Source organism: Melanerpes formicivorus, unplaced genomic scaffold (genome assembly GCF_026170545.1).
Source record: "Melanerpes formicivorus ecotype bairdi unplaced genomic scaffold, bMelFor1.0.p_v2 SCAF_1, whole genome shotgun sequence".
Classification (NCBI taxonomy): Eukaryota; Metazoa; Chordata; class Aves; order Piciformes; family Picidae; genus Melanerpes; species Melanerpes formicivorus.
The window spans coordinates 22,582,585-22,607,859 of NW_027142353.1; the positions used below are offsets into that span (position 1 = coordinate 22,582,585).

General features: G+C 38.8%; 1 protein-coding gene across 5 annotated transcripts in view; it reads left to right on the forward strand.

Moving 5' to 3' along the window:
• Window positions 1–25,275, forward strand: part of NAXD (NAD(P)HX dehydratase) — a 50,519-nt gene that overhangs the window by 1,653 nt on the left and 23,591 nt on the right. For 2 of the 5 annotated variants that reach the window (XM_068170679.1, XM_068170649.1), the window contains exons 2-5: window positions 5,539–5,689; window positions 6,957–7,002; window positions 8,649–8,737; window positions 19,507–19,615. In XM_068170679.1, the coding sequence (XP_068026780.1) occupies window positions 5,539–5,689; window positions 6,957–7,002; window positions 8,649–8,737; window positions 19,507–19,615 (395 nt within the window). Of the gene's footprint in view, window positions 1–61; window positions 715–854; window positions 997–1,924; window positions 2,297–5,538; window positions 5,690–6,956; window positions 7,003–8,648; window positions 8,738–19,506; window positions 19,616–25,275 lie in introns of those variants that run through there. The other 3 variants (XM_068170527.1, XM_068170568.1, XM_068170608.1) reach the window with 3 other exon arrangements.

Sequence of the window (25,275 nt, forward strand, 5' to 3'; positions counted from 1 at the left end):
GGAGAGCCGAGTGTGGGCATTAAATCCCCCCTCCTCCCCGCCGCCCTCCTCCGCCCCCCTCCGTCCCTCCCTCGCTCTCCCCCTCCCTCTCTCCCTCGCTCCCTCCCTCCCTTTCCCCGGTGCGCGGCCATTGCAGTGACCCCGGCCGGCCAAGGATGATCACGAACACGCGGGGTTTCCTGTGGTCGGACCTGGAGACGCGGGCGCTGCTGGAGATCTGGGGCGAGGCGGACGTGCAGTCGGCGCTGGACGGCAACTTTAGGAACAGCCATGTGTACCGGGACGTGGCCTGCCGCCTGGCCGAGTTGGGCTTCGAGCGCACCCCCGAACAGTGCCGCATCCGCATCAAGGGCCTCAAGCGCCAGTACTACCAGGCCCGGGACGGGCTGAAGAAGAACGGGCACGCCCGCAAGATATGCAAGTACTACGATGAGATGGACCGGATCCTCAGCTGTCGCGGGGGGCCCGACGGTGCCCCAGAGCCGCTCGCCCCACCTCCCGACGGCGCCCAGCCCGCGGGGCCGCTGGCCGGGCCGCCCACGCCGGGCACGCCGCACAACAGCCGCGAGGTGGACGCCGAGCTGGACGAGGACGCCGAGCTGGAGTCCCCCCGCGACAACTTCACGGAGGACTCCGGGGAATGCTCCTCCTACGCCGACCACCCCATCAAGGTGGAGTGCCCCCCCTTCGCCATCCCCGTACCGCCGAGCGACGGTGAGTAGCCGGCGGGCTCCCGGCGCCGGGTGTCCTCTCCTCACCCCGTGCTCTCGCAGCCCAACTGCCTGTGCCTCTCGGGCTAGTGTGCTTCTAGTGGCTTCTGCCATATCCTCCTCCCTCCCGCCCCGTCCTCTGCGCTCGGAAATCCGCCCATGTGCCCCCGCCCTCCTGCCTGCACCTTGCTCGTCCCCGAGAGCTTCTGCCCCCTCAACCGCGAACGCTGCCTGGAAGGGGAGCGGGCTGCTGCGGGGGCCGGGAGATGCTGGGGTACAGACCGCAGTGAGTTTATGTCGGTACTTATCATTGGGAAACCAATGGAAAACTAGCGCAAAGACGATCAAAACAGTGTCAGGTAGTGCTATACAAGAAAACAGGCATCCTTACTGCTGGAGGATTTTCCCATTTCCTACAGAGCTGTGTGCAGTTTTGTTAAGCTGAATTAAAACAACGACAATCTGCTTATTGCAGATGGGCCAGAAAGCTAGGGGAGAGGTTTTGTAATTTATTGCTTGTGTTGTTTCAGAAGCCCCACTTATAACTTCAGCGGGCTTGTGGACAGAAACAGCCTTTAGATAAATTCTGCCCTTTCCTTGCCCGTTCTTGGCTCTCAGATCCGTATGTGGGGTTTTTTTTTGGGGGGGGGGAGGAGGGGCAATGTTATTTGTTTGTTTTAAATCCAGATTAATGCTGTGGGTTTAATACAAATATGAACCTGTCTTTAGAAGTTGACATCACTGAGGGATCAGCCAATTGGTTGACATTTAACCAAGCTTCTTTTTACACACAAACTCCATCAAAGAGTTGTTTACACTAATGTGTTTTTGAAATGCAAATCCAGAATGCCAACAGACTGAAACTCAATTTAGATTAATGTAATTACCTGCAATACACAAATGAGGCTATACTATTTAATAGCTTTCACTTAAACCTTTTTAGAAGATCAAAAAGACTCCTATTGTTGAGGTTTAGTACTACAATTAAAAGATGCCTTTGCATGATTTTCTTGTTACTTTTATAACCTTGTAGAAGCTTGTGGTTTTGCTTCGGTATTCTGATATAGAAGTGTCTGAAATAATTACCGTTTACATTGAAAAAGTATAACAACTTTGTGATGCATTGAGTGCACATCTCAAAGGGATAATTTTTACTGCTTTCTTCTTAGAAAATTGTTTTTCTTCAGAAACATTATTGTCTCATCTTGTTTTAGGCTTTAAAGAAATCAGTGCTCCAACTATTACTCCACCTCTCAGTCAGCCTAAAAGATCAAAAAAACGCCATGCAAATTTAACATTGGATAAAATGATGGAAAAATTCCTGCAGCAGAGTGTGGATACAGAAGAGAAGTTTTACAGATATGAAGAGCAGAGGCTCAAAATAGAGGACAAGCGTCGAGAAGCTGAGCATGCTCGAGAAATCCAGATGTTACAGATGTTGGGACAGATGTTGGCAGGAATTTCATCTACGGTATCACAAAGGTCACAATCTATACCAGCAAGTCCACCTCAGAGAGCAAACCATCGTTCATATGGGGATAACTTTAATTATAATGCTATGACAGCAGCACTTTCTCCACCGATAGGTACTTCCTTCTATAGCATAAATAAAAGCTAGGGTTTTTTTTAACTTCTGTGTGAAAACACTGGTGATAAGTAGCTTTTGAAAATAAAAGCTAATTTGAATTACTTAATATTGTGGTGAAGGTGTCTGTCTCACATAAAATGATACTAACTCGTCATTTCTACAATTATACTCATCATTTAATATAGATAAATTAGTTACAGCATATTTTAATGAGCAGAATCACATCTTTTGAACCCTATAGGAGAAGTTTTATGTATAAAAATCAAGTAGCACGCTTGCCAAAAGCTATCTGAAAACGTTAGGTACCTTCTAGCAGAAATTCTGCTGCTGTTGAAGTTAACAAGCCTGACTCAGTATATGAAGTTAGGCTATGCATGTGTTTTTTCAGACTTGGGAAAAGAGTGGAGTTTTGCCTACACTGAAGTAAGTCAATCAAGCATCCTTAAAATTAATTTCATTACATTCAAATTTTGGATCTTCTGACTAAACATACTGTCACAGTAGGTGTGGTAGAAGATGAAAACGTTTGCATGTATTTTTTTTCTTCTGCACCAGTTCATTTATAAATTCTTCAGGTATCTGAATTTAATGTAAAGATAAAGGCAAAGCAACAACTCTAGGATTGGCATTTCTGCACAGACTTTTCCTTCCATACCTTACGTGTGGTGCAAAAGCTGGTAATTGGATAGAGGTGTTCATTAAGATACTTCTTGGAATCTGTGGTTCCGTGTCCTTTATCATTATCTCTTTGCACATAGAGGTAGACTGCATGGGCAGGAGCAAAACAGGGATTGGTGCTGAAAACAGAGTTGACTTGGGGCTCAGTAGTGTAGGCCTGACTTGTGGAAATGAAGCAAGACTTGTTCTGATTTCATTCCAAATTTCACACTGCTCAGAAGAAGAAAGTGTTGCTTGAAAATTAAAAAAGCAACAACAACAAAACAAACCCAACCAAACACCAAAACACAACACCTAGCCTCTGTGTTGAGTATTCAGCATGCCAGATCCTGAACGGTGTTCTGTGATTCCACAGAGGATTTGTGAGCCTTTTCAGTTCTGTGTTGCGTACTGTGTTTCCCTGTAGAATGTGTGTGGGATTGGAGTAAGGTTTGCTGTGAGTTTAGGCTAGTTTACTTGGTTGTGTTTTTTCTTGACTGGATAGTTGGTCTGTAGTATTTAGTAATAGCAGACTTTTGCGTGTAAGTTACACCAGATGTATGGATTCCACGTTTTAAATGTAGTTTTCAATTTAAAGGAAACATTAAGTGCTTTAGACTCGGGGGAAGAGGGGTGATGGTACCTACAAGGCCTTAGCATTACTTCTGAAAGGGATTTTACTGAAAACAGTCATCTGTAAAGTCCTGAAACTAAAGTTTGAATTTTCTTGCTGGATTTCGTCCTGTAGGTACACGGTCATACTACGCTGTGCAAAAATGCATTATGTATATATATTTAACTGTAGCAAGAGGAATTTGAGATTCTAACCTTTCACTTGGTGAAGGTGTAACAGTGTTTATAATAAAATGTGACTATAATGCTTCAGGCAGCACATCTTTTAAGGAATTAAGTTCTCAATTGATTATTGCTAAGTATGCCTTAGTGAGTCTTTAGGTAAGTGGGGCTCTGTTAAGAACTAATTTTTTGCATAATTCTTTGCCTTCTCCCCATTTATTATACAATCACTTTATATTTACATACAAACAAAAAACAGCAACAAAGAAACCTTAACATTGTACTTTGAAGGTTAATAAGCTATATGATACATCTGTTTCTTGTATGGTTAAAAACCACTGAGTGTATGAACTGTGATTTAAAGAAAATAATCCACCCTATTTGCAGGGGAGATGAGAATTTTGTTCGCCTCTGGGTCACTGCAACACTGTTTTGGCCATAATCCAAAACAGGGTGGTTTTTTTATTTTTCTTTCATTGTGGTGGGTTTTGTTTGGTTGTTTTTTGTGTGTGTTTTGTGTTTTTTCTCCCCTCAGTAGAAATAGGAAGCCTGTATTACAGAAGGATTTCAAAAGCAAAAGATCAGCTAGGAGTATTTATAATCACTGAATACTAAACCATTTTATTACTGAGGATTAGTATGTCTGGTTTAGGTTTATATTCAAGAAGACTGGAGGAAAAAAAAGATGCTTTATGTTGATTGCACATAAATGCAGAGTTTTCTTATTACATTTTCCCCTATTGTTATGGCCATTGTTTTGTCCTCCTCCTCTAGATTTTGGAGTTGGGATTACTAACTTTTATACAGCTGAAAACAAGGGAGTTATTTTTTACATAATTATTGTATTACTGTATCACAGTTTCCTTGAAACCTTTCTTGAAGATCTGAAAAAAAGACTAGTGTTCAAATAACAGAATTGAGCCTTAATGAGGAATTTTGTTGAAATACAAGAACATAATCTTTTAGTGTATTTGCTGCAATTTATATTTAATGCATTGTTGATAGAAGTACTGACCTTCTAATTTGTCTTGTGTTAGGTAAATGCTTGAATTCTTTCATGGCAATTACAGAAATACTTTTTTCTTTCCAAGTCTTTGTAGCCTTTTGAAATAGCACATTGAATATGTAGCCTTTTTAGAGTGCAGATGTTTTAATATGTAGCTTGACGTAGCTTTGCATTAGAGATCTATAGTTGTGTTACAGCTTAAAATTGTGTGATATTTGTAAAGTTTGCACCTAGTGCACGGGATTAGTTTTGCAGAAAGACTTTCATTATAGTTTGTAACAGCCTGCCAAAATAAAAAAGTAGTGAGATAGGCCCTAATTCTGCTTAAAGGTGGAAGTCTTTAAGAAGTGGAAAGTGAAACAGTGTACATTTCAAATGTGGGTTTAGTTGCTCTGTGCTTTCTCTGTGTCTGAAGTGTGTGCCAAGTGCTCCTCTTTCAGTTGCGCTTAATTATGGGGGTGATTGCAGGCTGCACTAAGAAGATATTTCTAGTTACAAAATGTTCATATAGCTATACTAAGCTGTTGCTTTTTATTGTACCTGAGCCCTAAATTAGGATTGTGAGCAGTCAGTGGGAATATTATCTGCATCAGACTCTACTTTTAAAATTATCACCTTCCCTAGTTACTATTTTAAAGGCCTTTAGGTGCTGAAGCATTTGGTTTTTAGAAGTATGTCACTTTGTATATGAGTAATTTTATTGGTGTTTATGAGTGCTTAAAAGAAATGCTGAGTGTAGTTTAAGAAAGACCATACTTTAATGCTTATTTTCTTCTTTTCAGTTATAGAGAGATCTTTTTCACTGCACAGAACACATTCTCTAAAGGATATGGAGAATATTTTTCAACTGGTGCGCAATGTTATCCCTCCTCTAACAGGGAAAAGACATAAAGGTCAAGATGGACGTATAGGCATTGTTGGAGGATGTCAAGAGTAAGTTAAACAGAAGTTTGATTTTTGTTTTTGAGAGAGTTTGAGGATGTCTTAAGTACTTGTAGAAGCTGTTGAAACTCACCTTACGTTTAAAACATGAGTGCGTTTCAGAGAGATTTACTAGTCCACCATCATGACCGTGCATACTTACGGAAGAACGTATTTTCCTGCAGTTATGTTGCAAAATTTTGGTAGGGAATGTGGTTGAAACTTAGAATGCTTTGTGTGTCTGTATCTGCCTTCCTGGTATTTATTCATCCATCAAAATCTTCCAATTCAATGTTAGTCTCTTCCCATTACATTATGGAATTAAAAAATAAGTGAAATGGAGAGAGACAGTGGCACATCCCATAGTCTTTATATTTTGGTAGCTTGGGAACTAGGAATAGACTATTTGCTTACTGCTGCTTTTTATTTTGACAAATTGTGGTGTTTGCTAGATTCTGCCAGTACATTGTTTTATGTTCTAGAATAATAGAAATGGCATGTTTCAAGGGAAAAAGAGATAAAGTGTATATCAGTTAATTGATGTATTCACCTATAAGTAAAACAGGCTCTGTTATTTTCTTGGTCATGTTCAGTAATCTGTACAATACTTTGAGCCACTTGACCTTCCTGTTTTTCATCTCTTTTGAAATAGAGACAGCATCTTGCTTCTGTAAAAGAGATTGGCTGTTGGACATCTGCCATTAAAAAACACTCTAAAAAGAGCAAAAAAGATGCTGTCTTATATAGCTGTGGTGTTCAGCCAGGATTAAGGTTTCCTGTAGGTCTAAAGATCTTAGATTCTTACCTCTTGGCAGAAATGGGCATCTCTGGAGGGCCATTCTGTCCATATTGCTCATAAAGAGAATTTAGGGCAACTGGAATCAGGTTTTAGGCGTTTTGGTGAAGCATCAAAAACCAGATGGGATTGATTCAGGTCATGGGTCCCATATTTGGCTTGACAACAATACTCAGTTCTTGTTTTGTTTATCTTGAAGCTTTTAAGTTGGTTGTCTGAGAAGAGTTTTAAGGCATGATCTTTATAAATTTTTTTAATGAAAGGATCAGGTGGCAAAGGTGAAATCCTGCACTGCTGAAATCAAAGCAAGGCTTGAGACTGGCTTCAGTATAGGAAGATTTTTATCTCTATTCCACAGCAAACAAAAGAGAAAGCTTTTTTAAAAATTTGCTCTGGAATTTGGGACTTCATTATGGCAGGCTGATTTCCAGATTATCTAGTCTCATGATTTAGTTTCCTAACCTAAATTTTATTTCATTCTAGATACACTGGAGCACCGTATTTTGCTGCAATTACAGCTCTTAAAGTGGTATGTGTTCTTCTATATGAATTCAGAATGAACTTTTCATCATTTTTACTGGCTGTGTACCATTTTTAAAAAGCATTTGTTCTGTGCTGCATATGAAACTTGAGTTCTAAAAGGTCTTCTATTTAACAAAGAAAATCTTTAGTCCTGGATTTGTAGAAATACTTTGTAGATACATGTCATCTGCTATGGTTTATGTAAATACTTTTTCTGTATAAGGTAAAGTTAGACATGTCAAAAATTGAAAATTTCTGAGGGGGGAACTGTTTTATTAGAGAATTGGATAAGGCATTTCAAAACTTGATGATATGTTTTCTCCAAAATTGAACAATAAAATAACTTCAGATTAATGTTTAAAATTACATTTTTCAGTGCTGCAGTCAGTTCTTCAGATTTTTTTTTTCTGGACTTGATAAGTGTCTTGAATGAAGTAACTTTCTTTCAACACTTAGAACTTCAGGCTAGTAAAATTCTTACATGCTGTAAATCTAAAAACCAGTGGTTGAATTTCATGTCATTTTTAATAGCGCTTTTTATTTCCATCATGATCTTTAGCAAAAGTATTTTCTGAGCTTATTTTTAGCCAGTTAATATGCCACAAAACTACTGCAGATAATGTAAATACAGTGGTGGTTATTAAAGTGTATCATGTGTGCATGACTGGTTTACATACACTTTTCAGTACTCTATAGTGTGTCTGTATTTCCATTCATTGTGTGTGGTTTTTCTTTTGGAAGATTTGTTTCCATAGGTGGTAACCAATCTGGGTATTTCTGTGACCAACCTCCCAACCCCTGATGCAGACCATCAAGGATTTAAAAATTGTATTATTTAATGGTCTTACATAAGATTTAAAGGCCACTCAGCTTTCTGTTCCCAATGTGCAAGTACAGTAGTATACTCAGAGGTCACCTATTGAAGTAATTTGGTCTCGGATGATTAGATCTGCATATGAGTCATAGAATCAAATATCTACATGTAACGTTTCAAGCGATTCATAGTAGTAAAGCAGAGGAGACACTTTCTTAACCTTGGGAAATTTCAATATGTGGGAGACAGGATCAGGCTTTCTGGTCACTACTTACATGATTTTTATGTGTATATCTGATTTTTTGAGTTGATAGCAGAAGCTCGAGGCTAAACTCCTCAGCTTTAATGGTTGTTTAACTTAAGTGGTGGTGTTGAAGTTGTCCTGGCCTTTATCTGGTACAGGTTTGGCCCACTGAGCAAAAAATGGTAGATTGCCATGGCTATATTTTGCAAGTATAGTACAGTAGTATTTTTTTCTTTCTAAGACAAGCTGTCTCCTGTTCAGCTGTGTTCTTTTGCCTTTATTATTCTATGTGTGATATTTTAGTGTTAGCTTATTTGCAAATGAGAATCATTTCTCAAGTGAGTAAAGTTAAAGATCTGTGTTTTCAGTCCTCTTGTCACTGAGAACAGAAAAGAAATACATGGGAAGCTAGTTACAAAAAAAAAATCTTTGAAACATTGCATGATAGTCAATGCCAAAATATGAAAAATAATAACAGTTTGCTTTAACTACTGAGAAGTAAGAATTCAGGTGAATCATTCACTGAGTAAACTTTGGAATCATAAAGGTTATTCTTAATAATTTGATAATTCTGTTTGCAAATTTTGTTTTTTAGGGTGCAGATTTATCCCATGTGTTTTGTACCAAAGATGCAGCAACAGTAATCAAATCATATAGTCCAGAGCTGATTGTTCATCCAGTTCTGTAAGTGACTTACATTTTCATTTAAATGAGCAAGTCAGAATTGCTAGTTTGAACATTTCAGTCTGACAGTTATTAGTTTGCATTTTTGTGTTTTGGGATCTTTTTGTTGTTTAATTTTTCCAAGTTACAGGATGGGCGAAGTGGAGTTGACAAAAACTCCAGGGTTTGTCCTTTCATTGCAGGCAGCTAGGTATTTAATATAGGACCACTGTGATTTATTTTTTCATGACTATCCAAGCACAAATTTTTTAAAAGCAAAGATACTGCTTTCTGCTACTTGCTGACATGTGTTCTGTGATCGTATTGCATTTAACAGGAGTAAAATCCAGAACGAAGAATCACTGCAGGTCAGCATTTTAGAATCTGCATTTGAAAGGCTATTAGTAGAGTATTTTCTATTGCTTCTTCAGTCCTGGAAGTATTTAATAGTGGTCTGCCTTTTTTTTTTTTTCCCCTCTCCAACTATGTATTTACACAAAATTACTGGGCAAGAGAGATACTGATTCTCGTTTGTCTTCATAAGTATGTTGCATTAGATTCCTAGGAATAAGTGGATGCTCTAAAATACAAAGTTCATTAACAGGAAGATGAAACGTATAATAAGCATTGGTCCTAATTGGGAAAATTGGTGTATGCTTCCCTGAGTTTGTGTTATGAAATACATGACTGATTGGTGAACTTCTGTAGGATAAATTGTTTCAATTAGGTGTTATGATGGTTTACTATGGACAGTGCAAATGAGGATTAAGATGTGTGCCTTAGGTATTCATCCCTGAGCTTAGCTTGTGTGTCAGTCTGTGGGTATATGTACCAAAGCTGTGATTAAGTTAGAAAAAGCTTAATCTAAAGTAATGTTTGTCAGATATTGCTGTTAGGATTTATGACAGTAGAAATACTTTGGTGTCTGAGAAGAAGAATATAATCTCCATTATGGGGACACCAGCAGTTGGAAGCTATGAATTTATAACATTGTAAAGATGGGTTTCATTCTTTTTGGTGTAGAGAGAGGTGGTCAGAAAGAAGTCAGTTAGATACCAAGGACTGTGTTTTGTTGGCTTTTTTCAAATATAGAAGAAACATGAATTTGTGGATTTTAGACAGGGAAAATGTGATCTTTGAAAGGAAGTGGAAGATACAAGGGTAGGGTTTTTAGCCTCTAAAATGCAAAAAAATACATGTTCAGTTGATGTTCTGTCTGATAATCATATGATAACAAATGAGATGGAGAATCTTAATGGCAGTACTAACTTTTAACTTCAACTAGGATACAGTGGATATCTGTCTCCTATGGGAAGGAGTTGTTGACCTGGAGTAGGGAGAAGCAGTTTTCGTCTACACAGGGTTCTTGATGTGTATGGCAATGGAATAGTTTAATAGGGGACACAGAAGCTGCACGGCGGGGAAAAAAAAAGAGCACGTAAAGAGTAAAATCCAAGTGCATGGAGGACCAGATTATGCCTACTAAATAAGGGTATTTTTTTACATACACAGATTTTTAGTGTCTTCTGTGGAGTTGCGATCTCAATGAAAACCCTGATTTTTTTCGTTTTCACAAAGAGAACTTAGGATGTTTAACTTCATCTCTGTTTATAAATTCCTGTAGACATACAAAGTACAGTGATTCTAAACATTTGCATATCCATATAGCCTTAAGTTTGAAACTCAGTGTTTAATACTTTTATTACATCTCTGATTAATTTGACCCAAGCAGCTGTCAAATTGCATGAAACAACAGATCTGTAAATATTGTTTATATGGCATTCAAAATGAAGAAAAAAAAGTGCAAATATCAGAATGTTCAGATTTTGTTTGTTAATTTTTTTCTCATCTTTTTATCTCTTCTGCTTCATTTGAGGAAAAGAGAAAACAGTCTTTTCGATTAGAATGGAAAAAATCTTGACTGACTCTATTGAGCCCAGGTTTTATTCAAATTTACACAAACAGCCTATTTTTCTCGTCAGGCCCTTTGTCGTAGTGTCACACTCTTCATATGATCTTTTATATGTTGCAAAGCCATTTGAGTTCTGCAGGCACGGCCGACTGCTCTTGATTCAGAGCCTGGTCTCTTAAACAGTCTTTGTACTTTCTCCCTGGCCGCACTTCACGCATGGAAGAACCTCCGGGTAAAACCCACCCAGCAGCTACGTCATTGTTTTCTTTTGTGTCTCTCCTTAAAACTTTGCTTTGTTATGATTTCTCCATGACCCTTCAGAGTAACTAGGTAGCTGTTGTACCACTCTCTTATTATGCTAATCATAATTATGGCCCAGTGTACTCCTCAATTCACTGTTTGAACAACTTGGCACTTTGCCAGGGTTCAGCTGCCATTTTGTACTGCCAGGAATCTGACATTTTATCACCTCCTCTGTGATTTGGCTGCCAATACCTTTCCCTACTGCCTTCACCTCATAGGAGATCACCACAGGGAAAGAACATGTTCTTTTTTAGCTGCTGCCCCCTGAATGCAAGGGCTCTTCTAGCTTGTTAGAGCTGCTGTTAAGGATCTTTGAAGTCATGACTAGCTAAGGTTGTGTTTCAGGTCCTTGACAAATGTCTGTTGCATTGAGGATGCAAGGAATGTTATGTGAGAAAGCTTGAGTAGGATTGTAGAATGAGGGTTATGAAAACAGGCATCCATCTTGCAGGATTGCCAGGGCAATTCCATGTGGCCCTAGCTGCATGCCATTTTGGGTTTCTTTTTAGTGTAACAAGCCAACGCTGGATACACTCCTAATGCAACTTTGCCTGTGGTTTTTGTCTTGTGGCTTCATTCCCTATTCCTAAGTGTGAAGGTGAAAGAGTTGAGAGTGCATGTGGCAGTCTGGGATCTGGAAAGATGAAACTTCCCACACCTGGCTTTGTGCTTCCTGACCACCTAAGCTGAATAATGGTATCAGGGCCATGAATTGCTAATGTTATCAATGGTACTATTCAGGGATTCTGTCCAATGTGTCATGGCCCTTTCTAAAAAGCCTTGGTATTAATTAAATTAATAATTAGAAACTGGCAGCTAACCAGTTCAATATTTTTGCTGGCTGACTTTTTGCTTTCCTGTGGAGAAGTGAAAAATGTATATTGCAAAAGTCAGTCTTTTGAATAGTGGTGTATACAGAGTGTTGGTCACAGCTGCCTTGCTCTTGTCACCACTGCCCTCATTTTGTGCTACATTTTTCCATTTTCTCAGCTAACGTGCTCCTGCTCTACACTACACACAAACACTTGCATTTTAGTAAGTTTTTCTATATATATTTTCTGTGTGGATTTCTGCTGCAAATGTGTACATACTTCCTTGTTAACTTTCTAGAGAGCAGATCTTGGGTTTTTTTTACATTCTTCATGTTAATTCCCTGGCACAGGTCAGGTTGAATTGACTTCTTGAATAATTGTGTTGAGGAAGTTTGTCTGGTCATAATAGGTGAGTGATCACAGAATTGAATGAGATACATAAACCCAGCTGGTTATATTTTAAAAGAAGAGAGAATAAATCTGCTGGTTTAGAGTCCCCTTTTGCAAAGACTTTTTCATAATCTTACAGAACTTTTTTGTCTCTGTAGGCTAGGAAACATGGAGATACTATTGAGCAAGCCAATTATAACCTGGTTGTCAGAGAATTTATAGAGTCAACAGTTATATACTCCTCGATCTTGAGAATTTTATCAGAGAAATAGAATCCCATGTCAAATCACTCATTTTGTGTGTCTTTTGAAGATCTCACTCCAATATCTCCAAAAAATCGTCCTTGAACTAGGTATGAATTTAGAACTAATACTTTCCTCCCAGATGATTGTATTTATGAGTCTGTATAGACTAGGAAGGATTGATAGAATTACTGAAAGTCTTACAGTTCATTGCAGAGTTCAAGGTTTGGGTTGGATTTTGAAAAATATTTTTCTTTTTGGTTTGGGATAAAAATAATTAGGGAGAAAACTGAGACAGACCTGGTTGTGGAGGCTAGTTACCATTCATTTTCACAGAAACATTCATTCAGGTTGGAAAAGAACCTCAGGATCGCAGAGTTCAACTGATAGCCCTACTCTTTAAGGCTCACCTTTAAACCATATCCCCAAGCGCCATATCCAAACGAACCTTAAACATCCAGGGTTGGCGACTCAAAACACCTCCCTGGGCAGCCCATTCCTGTGCCACACTGCTCTTTCTGTGAAAAAAATTTCCCTAATGTCCAGTCTAATGAAGAAGCTTAGCTTAGTTCAGGGTTGCTGGAACATATTTTACTGATTTTACTGCATTTTCTCTGGTTTGATGATTTGAACAAATCATGAAAATTAATCATGGACAGCAAGCTCCTTATATAAGGTATTTGAGCACTTTTAACTAGTGCTCGGTCTCTTAAATAATGCACAGGAACAGTCTTAAGATTTTTGACCATTTCTAGTTTATGATGTGTAGAGATGTACAAATAGTAGTCCTTTGTGGGAGGAAGCTGATACATTTTAGTTGTGTGTAGTAAGGGCAGCTATCAAACACTTCTGTGTAATGAGGGACTAACCTCTTTTGAATCAGCTGCTGGAAAAAGTGCGAGAATTCTTACCACCAGGGAAAGTCAAGGAAAAGCACAAGTTGCTCCAATTACCAGAAAGATGCCTCCCAAGTGATTTGGCTGCTGGATCCCCATTATACCTGCAGAGAAGATGCAGGCATAAACTGTAATATTTTTCCCAAATGTCATTCAGACAGCAGCCTAGCTGGGAAAAACATTGGAAATGTTTGTGTTTGGTTTTTTTTTAATCCCGTAACAATTTACAGAGAGATCAAGTTCAGTTTGTATGTGTATTTAAACTGCCTCTAATCGTGTTGCGCCGTGCCATAGCCAAAACTTCCTTGTGGACCTGTTTCCTGTGTCCAGCTTTCCTGGCAAAAAGTTGCTGCTTCTTTGCTGTATGCTGCAGGGTAAATAAGGCAGGAGTTGTATTCACCCTGTATTACAGGGCCTTTCCTTGCTGTTGTAGCAGACATGCTTATCTCAGATAATACTAACAGAGGTTTTGCCACCTCCTCAATGAGAGAAGTGGCCAAAGATTTTTAGCATTGGTGTGAGGACTGCTGATGTTCTTGCTGCTTTCTTCATATGTCAAAAACAGAAGGATGGTTTTACTCCACTTAGATCCTGGCCAAATGCATCTGTCTGAACTTGCCATACTGTTGGGTTTTGACACCAGGATTAGATTTCTTCAGCATTTAATCTTTCTTGGGTTTAAGTTAAGGCAGGCATGCTTTGGATTTGCTCTTGCATTATTCTTATTGCTATTATTGTGATGATGATGATATTTTAGGGTCTTTTTTTTTCAGCTGACAGTCAGTGAAGTTTAGACTGAGACTTGTCTTGTTTTCTCGTGTCCACATCTGATTTGTAGTACTGAAGCCTTCTGGGTGTTGATTCAACCCTCATCTGTGCCTTAAGAGATGAATGTAAGCTAGAGATACTGCTGTGGTAAAAGCTTGACAGTTTGTTTTAACATTAACAAAAAAAAAAAAAAAGCATTGATTTTTCCTAGGGACATTTTAAGTCTGTTTCTTTCCCAGGGAAATTACATTGTCAACTTCATTATGTCACAGGTTTCGGTTGATTGCAGTCCATTTATTTGACAGATTCTACTTATCAGGTCAGTTCACAGGAAGTAGTAATAGGTCAAGACCAATTCCATGAACTCTGAAAATATGAGGTCAAGACATTTGGTTATCATTGTACTTTTTGGGGCGATTACCATAACACACATTTGTAATGAGACTGAGATCAAAATGTACTGCAGCTGCTCTAAATATTGGGTTATATCTAAATGTATGTTGCAAAATGATTGTGGTGATACCTCTGATGTCTTTATAAGGCCAGATAAGGTGAACCTTGAGTGCTGTTGTCATGTCCATGAGAAATCTCAGAAAATAGAGTCAAGCAATAGCTGCTCCTTTGGGCTCTTTCTGACAGGCTGTGAGAGGCTCTTCTCTGTGTAAGACAAGTGACCCCATTTGTATAATGTGTTAAGGTTCATTATTAAAAAGGTCATTGTTGGCTCTGATGCCTATAGTGTGCTGACAGTCCAATTCCTGGTGAAAGAGAACATCTGATATCTGAGTGAGAGTCTGGTGTGGAAAACATTGTGGAGTTTGTCATTATTATGACATAAAAACTATGATACAGTAAATGCAGCACTATTCCTAATGCATACCTCAACAGTTCATTCACAGTGTTGCTGCTTTGAAGGCAGATTGTGGAGCAAGTAAAGATTGTGGTACCTCCATGTTAAGAGCAGTCTCTTGCTATGAACTTGTGGTACCAGTGCTTCTCCTGGATGATGGATTGCTGTTCTTGCTATTGTGTTGTTAATACTCAGATGAAGCCTACTAGGTTTGCTTCTGGTATCTAAATTAACTTATTCAGTGCCTGAAAAGGAGCACTTGATTTGAATAGTAGTCAATCCCTCTCTTATTACAGTCTTGGTTTTTCTTTCATTTTCTTCCCTGTCATTTAATCAATGGTACCAGGAAAATAAAGTACTATCTCCCCAGATTAAAACTTCTTGAAAGATCTTTCAGCAGCCTGGTAGGTGAAAATGACCATTTTGTTTTCTAAACTTGTTGGGGAGGGGGTTTGTGTGCATTTTACTCTATGGCGCTTAATTTACTAAATAAATCTCCTTTTTCGTCTCTGATTGCACCCAGCCAAATTCATACAACTGGTTTGCCTCTTGGAATAGAGAATTAGTTTAGTTTTATGATCTGAATATTTTTTTTTTTTTCACTGTTGGTTTTGCTTTAAATGTCTTTGACCTAACCATTCCAGAATAATCTCTCTATTTTATTTACCCAGTTTCCAGTAACAACCTCACCCAAGGTTTACCACAATAGTTAATAATTAGCTTTCTGAGATAACTACTTAAATTCTAGAACTACACATTATGTCCTGTCTCTTGCTCTTTTGATGTGCTGTATAACATGACAGGACCTAAATGTCAGCAGGTCTAACATTTGATTCACATTAATGTAATTACTTGCAATGCTTGGACAAACAAAACTGAAACTCTTTCATCCTCAGATCAGAGACTTTTTCCCATCTTTGAAGATAAGACTCTAAGTTGGCTTTTGAAACTGCCCGCTTAAAGTGGCTTTCCCTGAGTTTACCTAACAGATCTATGAAATGCTTCATTTTAATGCATTTGGAGTTGCCTCAGTCATACCAAGTGTGCACAGATAATGAGAGAACTTGAAAAATAGTGCCTCCAGGGAGAAGCCATCAGTCAGCAGTCTTGTTTGTATCTCATTGTCCTTCTCTAGCAGGAGGTCCCACTGATTGGTGTTTTGTGGTGTCCAAGCCACATTTCTGATTACCAAGGTGGTTCCAGCTCTGATTAAAACACATATGAAGAGTTGTAGTCCTGCTGCCTCCTCTCTATGCTGCCATTCATGCTTATATAGTATTTCTGTGGCTCCTGGTTATACCCATGCTGGCTTTGGTTCTCATTTTCCTGTTTCCATGTACAGTTTGACAAGCCTGCACCTTATCATTGTTGTTCCTTTTCTTCCTCTGGAAAGCAATGACAGTGACTGTCATTCATCCTGAATGAGGAAAGCTGCTGTTTAGGGCTTTCTGTTATAATTTAAAGCTATTGCCTTGGTGCTTTTGATCATTTGGTGAAAGACAGCCTATGAATAAAATGCAGTGTACAGCAAAATCGTCTTCTTTTGGAGGGTTGGGGGTATGAGTTGGATTTCAGGCCCTAGCTGTCTAGTGTCTTCCCACTCTGGGTGGGTGACCATCCTAGAGTGGATTTTCAAGGAATTGGCAACTGCCAAATATCTGTTACAGGCTGCTCTAGAAGATTTTAAGAAACTGTGGGTGGTATTGAGGCAATAGCCTCCATCTCTTTTCAGCCGTTTTTGTTGTGTTTGGTTATTTCATCAAGCTTTCACAAAGATGAGGATTTCCAGAATTGTGTCATTGTGTGCTAGTGAAATACAGAAAAGTCCTGAAGAGCAAAAAGGCTGACTTAGAAGTTTGTTTTCTGTACCAGCTTTTCAAAACTGAAAGGTGTTACGAAAGACCATGAAGTTGTACATTAAGAGGCAACAGTGAGACTACACAGTACTGAATCCAGCAATTACTGCCATGAGTGCCATAACCAGAGCAGTGCTGTGTTCATACGTGTAAATGTTGCATATAGACTGTAGCTGTTGAGAATTAGAAGAGTTTTTGTCTTTACGCTAAATCCAGTGGTCAGGAACATTCAAGGTGACATCCTTTCCTGAAGAGAGCTATTTGTTGAACACTTATACCCTGTCATCTATAAAATACTACTTTGGTATCTGTGTGTGGGAATAAATTGTAAGAGGTCACAACAGCTCACACTTTCAGAGAAGCTGTAGATACAGTGTATTTGTAAGGTGTCCTTAGCTGCATAACCACAGCTGTGGTAAACATCCAGTATCTTAAAGTGAATTTGGCATGGTACTTCTCTGAGGCAGTATTTGTTCTTTTTCTTTTATGAAGAATCACAATTCATCAGTTATTTTACAGCTTGTTTTTATAGCTGATTTTGCAATGTAGTAGTTATTATCATCATTTTCAGTGCCTTGGTCCTTCATATGCCTTGGGTTGCTTCTTCTGTGAAGTTGCAAAGGAGTTATGTGAAGGTAATGTTTGTAAAATGCTTTGAAGATGAAAAGCTCCACGGTAGGCTTTTATTATTACCAGAGGCAAAGTGAGCTGGAGTGGCTTAATGTTGGACCGTTCATTTCCCAGGAGATGGGTTTGTTTTGAAGAGCATGCATTATCAGTTGGGTTGGAGACAAAATTGTCTTATGTCAATACTTTCTACCTTGAGATTATTTGCAGGAGGTACTTGTAGAACAGAGCAGTTATGGTACCTATGTATGGCACTGTTGTTAGCTTACCTTTAGTGGAAGATATATTTGATGAATTTTGCTTCTACTATCTAAAGGTATTTTGCATTTAGTCAATTCAAACATCCATAAGTATATAGCATGGTATGGTTATAGATGTATGATTCATATGAGATAGGAATTTGAGAATTACTATATATTTTACATGCATACTGCTCTTTTAGAGATTAAATCAGTTCCAGCATGTAAATAAAAAGGTGGTCTGCATTCAGAAATGGTGACCTTTTATTAGAGTTCGGTTCACAGTTTTTCACATCCAATCTACCCATATAAAAGAACTGTCTTTTTTAAATAGTGCTTTAAATATTTCTTGAACAATTTTTATTTCCAATCTGTTTCTACATAATAAACTGATAGGGGGTTCTATAGGGACAAAAATGGGGGAAAGTGAGCTGTCTGACAATTCTCAGGCTACTACAATTCTCAGTTTCCTTGTGAGTTAGAGGAGAAGGCAAGGAGCTGTGTCATTCAAATGAAAATTCAACTTCAGCTTGCTAACCGAGAAATGCGTCAGGGACACCGATGTCCTCACGTGGTTCCTTGTCTCCCTTGCCCTTGCAGTGGGTCATCGCTTCTACCCAGCAGCCTTATTCTGACAGAGCTGTTCTGTGGTGTCAGCACAAGGCACCTTTGGGGAATCAGCGGTGCTGCAGCCAGGGATTTCTGAAGCAGCTTTTGTTGGTGGAGGGACTGCTGGGTCTTGGCCAGGCACGAGGCACTTGCGTTCCTGTGGCCTTGAGTGGGCGCCTCGCTCCCTGCAGCTGCAAAAGCTTTGGGCTCCTGCCTGGCACTTGCAGAAATCGTCGTGAAATTTGCTGATTCTGCCAGACGCAGGCTAAACACTTGTTCCCAAGTGGTGTGTCCCATCAGTACAGCTGTTGATTATGAAAAACATGCATGGGCTTTCATCTGTCTTAATAGACCTTTGTTGAAGTAGTGCAAGCTCAAAATATTCCAAGTCATGCTATTGAATAATACTCCCTTGCTTTGCCTATAGGGCTATTATTCCTCCATGCGTTGGTTAAAATGTTCATTTATTGTTGTCACTTATGTTAGAGGCAGGAAGGGAGGCTGAGTTTTCCCTGATACTGTCAGTAAGGATTAACTGATATTGTTGGACAGTGCTTTCAAAATATTCTGACCTATTTCCACAACAAAACTGATCAGAACAAAATAAACAGTTCTGGTCAGCAACTAAATGCTGTATTGTGGCAGCTCTATTAGGCAGTGGGTTTCTCATCATATTTCCAATGTCGACAAAACCTGAGTGCTACAGAAATCTTAAGCATTGCAAGCAGATAATACCCTTAGTGAGTAGCTTAACTCTTCTGTTGCCTTTTGGGGAAAGGGGACAGTTTGACCATAATTCAGTTGAAAAAATGCTTAAAAAGCAACTGAAAAAAAAAAGCATATGAGTAGATTTGTCATTTTGCCATGCAGGGTAATAAATAATTGCATCATTTCCAGCAAGCCATAGTATATCTGTGAGATGGTGGATTTCTCTCCAAGGTGTAATCTCTGCAAAGAAACATTAAAGGGGGAATTGTGACTAAAAGAATTGTTGGTTTCCTGCTTAGGTCTTTATTTTTTATTTTCTAACTACTATAGTGGATGCTTGCAATTATCTCCTAATTTTTATGTGGTATCCCCTAAGGAATCAATAAAGGGCAAAGTTTCATTATAGCTATTTGCACAACCATTCCATATTTTCTGCATCATAAGGCTTTGATAGTTTGGAGGGTAAACTTCTCAGATACTCAAAATATATCTTTGTCTTACATCTTCAACTCAGATTCTGAGAATACTAAAATGAAATCTTTTTAAACTTGCCTTTTTTTTTCCCCAATTCCATTTAGTGATAGTCCCAATGCTGTCCATGAGGTGGAAAAATGGTTGCCACGGCTGCACTCAGTTGTCATAGGACCTGGCTTAGGTAGAGATGAAGTTCTGCTTGAGAATGCTAAGGTAATGTGTGTACTGATACTTTATTCTGTGTCTTCATGTTGAGTTTTACTAACCAATTTCCTATCTTCTGTATAACTACACAAATGTTTTTGATAGGTTACTAAGCAATAAATTTAATAAAACATTGTTGGCTGTTAGTCACAGTCTTCATTATTGTACTGTAAGCATCATTCTGAATTTTAGGTACTCTTGTGGTTGCTTTCATTTGTTTTTGTTTTGATTGTGAAAGCTGCTAATTAAGATCTAGGTGTTGGCATCTCTAGATGAAGGACTCTGTGTTTTCTTAGGTGCAAAGCACCTGCACTGTGTGCATATAAATATGATTGTGAGCTCCTTATTTTTCAGAATCATATTTGACAACTTGTATCAGAAGAGCTACCAAAGAACAGGGACTGTGTCCCTTTGTAGTAAGTAATAGTCTTAATTATAAAATGTTGCAGATTTCTACTCTGGATAAAGAGATTAATCCTATTTTCTTCCAAGCCTTAGTAGAGAGCAGAAAACAGAAGCTTAGATAGTTCTGTACTCTTAAATAATGTGTACTTAGGCTGTCATCCAGATAATGTCTTGAATTGCTGTCAACACATCTTTGTAGATTCAAAGTATCTTTCAGTCTAATGCAAATCTAATTTTGTACAATTAATGTTTTTTCCTGTGAAGTATTACAGAATTAATCAGTGGCACTAACAAGTGGAGTTAATATAATTTACAGATATGTTGACAGTGACACGTGAAATTGAAAAACAGGGGAAGCAAGAGGCAGGAGACCACCCTATCCAAGTAGTTTAGAATACCTTGAGAGCTACAGAGAGTGATGGTTTTTTTCTTAATTTTTTTTTAAACTAGGATTTTATTAAAGGAAGTTGCTGTTGGAGCTTCTCGCTTCTTTCATTCTCCTGCTTCCAAAAAATGTTTAGTTTATCACAGAGGCACAGAACTGATAAAGAGCATGTATTCAGAAAGAAAGAAAAAATAAATTTATTACAGTTGATCAAGAAACCAAATTCTATTCTGAATGAAAAATTTCAGTAGATGTTATGTTCATTTTTTTTCAGAGAAATGCTTTTTCTTTCTTGGTTTTTAGGAAAACAACTTTAAACAAAAGAAAACAAGAATTCATTTAGAACATCTACGATACCTAACATGAGTTGGTCTATATGAGAATGCTGCCTGAGTTTTATGAAGATGTCAGTGTGGTTATCTGTATTATCAAAGTATCAAGAAGTGTCCTTGATTTTTATATATTTGTTTTAATTTTTAAACTTCTTTTTTTTCATTGCTTAAAAAAAAAATTGTTTTCTTAGTGAATTACAAGCATGCTTTTCCTTCAAGCCTGGCTGTCCCATGTGAAGAAATAAATTCAGCCAATAAGACATTTAAAATCTACTTCATGCTCAAACCTCAGGCCACATTCATATGAGCTGTGGATCTGACCTTATTAATTTCAGGTCACATTAAAGCTCAAGTTCTTTGTCCTCACTGTAATTATGTAAGTGTTCATTAGTTATCCAGTGTTGGGTTTTTAACATGTAATTGGGGACAAATGAATGCTGTTTGCATGCTCAAGGAAGACTGGTGCTTCTCTGTGCTGAGGAAAGGCTGAGTCTCCCTCTTGCTTCAATAGCAACTTTGAGCTTTGTATCACTCTTCACCTTCAAGAAAAAAAAGCAAGTGATGATAGCATTGCTATTTTAAACTTTTATAGGAGGCTGCCTTGGTATATAATTTTCTGTTTTCCCTTTAAGCTAACCTCGACATGCTGTCCTGTGAATTCAGGGCTGAGACGCAGATTTCTGGTCAGGGTTTTGTATCAGAGTGGCAGTGACAATGGGAGAGGGCTTCCCCTCTTCCTCCTCCTACCCCATTAAAGTGCTGAGGCATAGTGGTCTGTCACCTCTCTGATGCTGTTCTTATATCAGTTCTTGTTAGTATTGTGCCAGCACATTGCCAGTAAACATCCATGTCCAAACAACTGTGTTTGGGCTGGTTTTCTCTTCTGAGCATTGAAAAATGGACTACTAATGCAGTAACCTGCAATTTCTGGTGTACAGCCCATGATCATTGTTTTGTTGTGGAATAGCTTGATTATTTGTTGACTAGATGGTGTATGTTCTCTCTCCAGACCAAAGAATGCTTTGCTTTGTCAGCATCTTTAGGACATCACCTGCCTCCCTCATGCTTAATGCCTGCAGTGTGTGCGCTGTGGCATTTCAGTTCCTTTCAACTGACCACCACTCTCTGGACTCTATTTTGTAACCAGTTCCTAATCCATCTCACTGTCTGTTTTTCTATCCCACATTTCCTGAGCTTACTCACAAGGATGCTATGGGAGACGTGTCAAAAGCCTTACTAAGGTCAAGGTAGACTACATCCACTGGTCTCCTTGCATCTACCCATTCAGTTATGACATCATAGAAGGCTATCAGATTAGTCCAGCATGATTTCCCTTTGGTAAAACCATGCTCACTGCTCCTGATCATCATCTTCTCTTCCAAGTGCCTAGAGATGATCTGTCATCAACCTCTTCTGAAGACTACATGACCCTAATTCCATGAGGCTTGTGTTCAAGACCCTTTGCCAGCTTCACCAACTCTGGAGCAAATAAATAATCTAAGCTATTTCTCCTAAAGAGAAAGGAACAAACTCAGCAGAATTACATCCCTATTATACTTACTTGCCACAGTGTTGGAAGTAGAGGAATTTCTGCCTGTACCATCAAGAGCTGTTCCTCAAGTTTGTGGGAGAACCCAATTTCTCTTCTGCGGGGTGATGAGTGCAGCTTCTGGGAGGACTTTGGAAGGAAGATTATATTTCTTGTGTAGCGCTCTGCAGCAGGAGATGTTGTCTAATGCTCCAGGATGTTCTGCATTCTACTGCTGCCTAGCAGTCAGGCAGCTAGAGGCTTAGTGATGTCCTTTATCAGTTTCCAGTCTCTTGTTCTCTCCATTCTCTTATTCCTTTTGTTATGAATGGGATGTTCCTGTCAAATTTCCTACTCAGAGGTTGGTGAATCTTTAATGGGTACATTACTGGCTTATTTTCTGATACAGAATTCTTGGTGAAATAGCAGTTACCATTGTGATCAGGTAGAGGAAAACATTCTTGTTTTCCACCTCCAGTGACATCATCTTAAGGTTGTATGAAAATGTCTTGGCTGTAATTAATGTCTTGCAAAGAATGGGAGAGTTTTGGGCCATTTTAATGGATCACCTTCATTGAGTGTGCCCCAAAAGAGCCCATTTGAAATTTTCTCTTTCAGATGGATTCTTAGTCCCACCTCAACTGAGGCATCAGCCCTTCTGTGTTTATTTTAGGTTAGTTGGACTAATTCCCCCTTTCAAGCTCCATGCCTTCAGGATTTAGCAACACTTCACAGCCTTAATAAATTGTCAGAATGGGACTAGGTGCTTCACTACACTTATCTGCACTAGTTTTTACAAGATCAAGAGGACTACAGAATACAAAGCCACCTTTTGTGGTCATAGCAGTCCATTAAATGCTAAATCTGCCTCTAAGGGCCTTGAGAAGCATTTTCCTTCTGATACCTGAGCAGCCACCTGGGTACCATTTGTACCTAGTATAAGACACCTGAGAAGCATCCCTGGCTAATGCTGCGGTTGATAGATTAGTAGTATTCTCTGTGGTACCTGGCACAATGCACAAATATGAGCAACAGGACATTTTAATGTTTGGAATCTCTGCACATGTCAAGCAGTGTGTGTCATGCATTTGCCTCCTGCCCTGTTTATATTCTGTGGAAAGTCCTCTGGGGAGGGTCTTGCTGTGGGGATTTAACAATTCATAGACAACTTTTCCAACCTGGTTAATTCTGTTCTAGTCTAGTCTATTCTGTTCTATTCTAACTGAAGTAGCAGTGAGGACACACTACCTTCTGTTCTCAATACTCAGCTAGGAGGAGGAGAGGTAAATGTGGTCTTGTGCCTGCAGTACTGCAGAGGCAAAAAATGAAGGGCAATGTGTGTGCACCCACTGTGAGAATGTGTGTCTGACTTGTATTTTTCTCAGCCCTCAACCAAACCCTGGTGTTGATGCATATACCACAAGTAGTATCCAGTGGAAAGCTACTCCTACTAGCCAAGCCTCATTGTTTGCAAAGAGCTTGATGAGAGTCAGAATTTGTGGGCATCTTCACTTGTTAGCAGTTGCCAACAGTCCTTTCTCTGTGATGGTGGTGCTGGTATGGATAAAGCTGCTCAAGGCATAGAGATCCTTTTGGTTGTGCTAAGAACTGTTAGTATTCTGTGGTTTCCCTACAAATATCTTGATTAGGAAAACAGTGTTTGAAAATACCCTAAAAGGACCTTAAATACATGTTTATGCAGCTTGCAGGCAGAATTTATTTTCTAATATATGCAATGGATCTTGATGAAAGTCATTCACAGTGAAGTGGGATGTCTATTTGCTTTCTGTGTGTAGGCTTATATTGTTGTTTGACTTTATTTTGATACTTAAGGTATTTTGCTTACCAATGCTTTTGTCAACTCTTTCTAGAGCAGCGTTCAGCTAGAAACCCTAAAAGAAAAAAATGAGTGATGAATTCAGAGTTCCTTTTAGGTCTGTGTTGATTTGTTTTAAGATAAAAATGCCATCAGCTGACCATAAATAACTTAAGCAAAATTTAACATCCGTATAATCAACCATAAATGGGAAACCTCGTAGGGTTTGCTTTGTAAGTGCAGGCATTCAGTGGATGAGACAACATGAGAAAACTTACTGCCTTTATTTATTCTGAGTCAAGTTTTTTACTTTAGATGTTAGTAAACAGGATTATTACTTAACCTGGATTTGGATATTTAGGCAGTGCAAAAATTTAGTTTAAGTGGTATCTGCTTGTGATCATTAAACTAAAAAAGGAGTTCTCGTTTGTTTTTTGTAGGACAGTATTTTAGAGGCTTTTGCTTTGTTTTCTTTGTCTTACCTCCAGGCATTACTTTTGGTTATGTTACTTTTATAAACATGTAGCATATGCTTACAGCAGATATTAAGAAACTGTATAGCTGCAGTTTTCCTCCAAGCCTGAGAGAAAATTATCTACTTTGAATTGAAAAAGGAAGTCTAGAAGTAGATTATTCTCTTTTTCTGTGGTAGACTAGAACAGTTTTGATTAGGTGCCATGTACAGCATCTTCAGCTTGGCTAGTTTTAACAACAGCTTTAACATTTCGAAGGCACTTAATGAGTGTGATCATGTACTAGGGTACTCTTTAGAGTTCTTACCACCCTTTGCCTGGTTTAAGTGAAGTATTTTCCTGTGCACCTGAAAATCTCTTTTGCAAGACAGGGACTGGCGTCAGAGGACAAAAGACACAGTTAGTTGAACTGCCTATAAACGATGAAATAAGATACTTGTTTCAAAGAAAAGCTATTTGTCTCTGTTTTGTGACTCTTTGCTGTAGTACTGAGTGGTGTTTAGTTGGAGAGCTTAGCAGGGTGATTAATGAGCTAGTGATAGTTACATGTACGGGAATATATACAGTAAAACACTCAGGCAATTAGGATAGCTAATGGTGATTTACATACTGTCCACAAAGAGATTTTGACATTGCTGAATTTTGAAAAGAGGATGAGTTCTTGAATCAGTTTGTGAAAGAACTCTGAAACTTGCTTTCAGTAAACTGCATATAAAAAAACCCCAAGCAA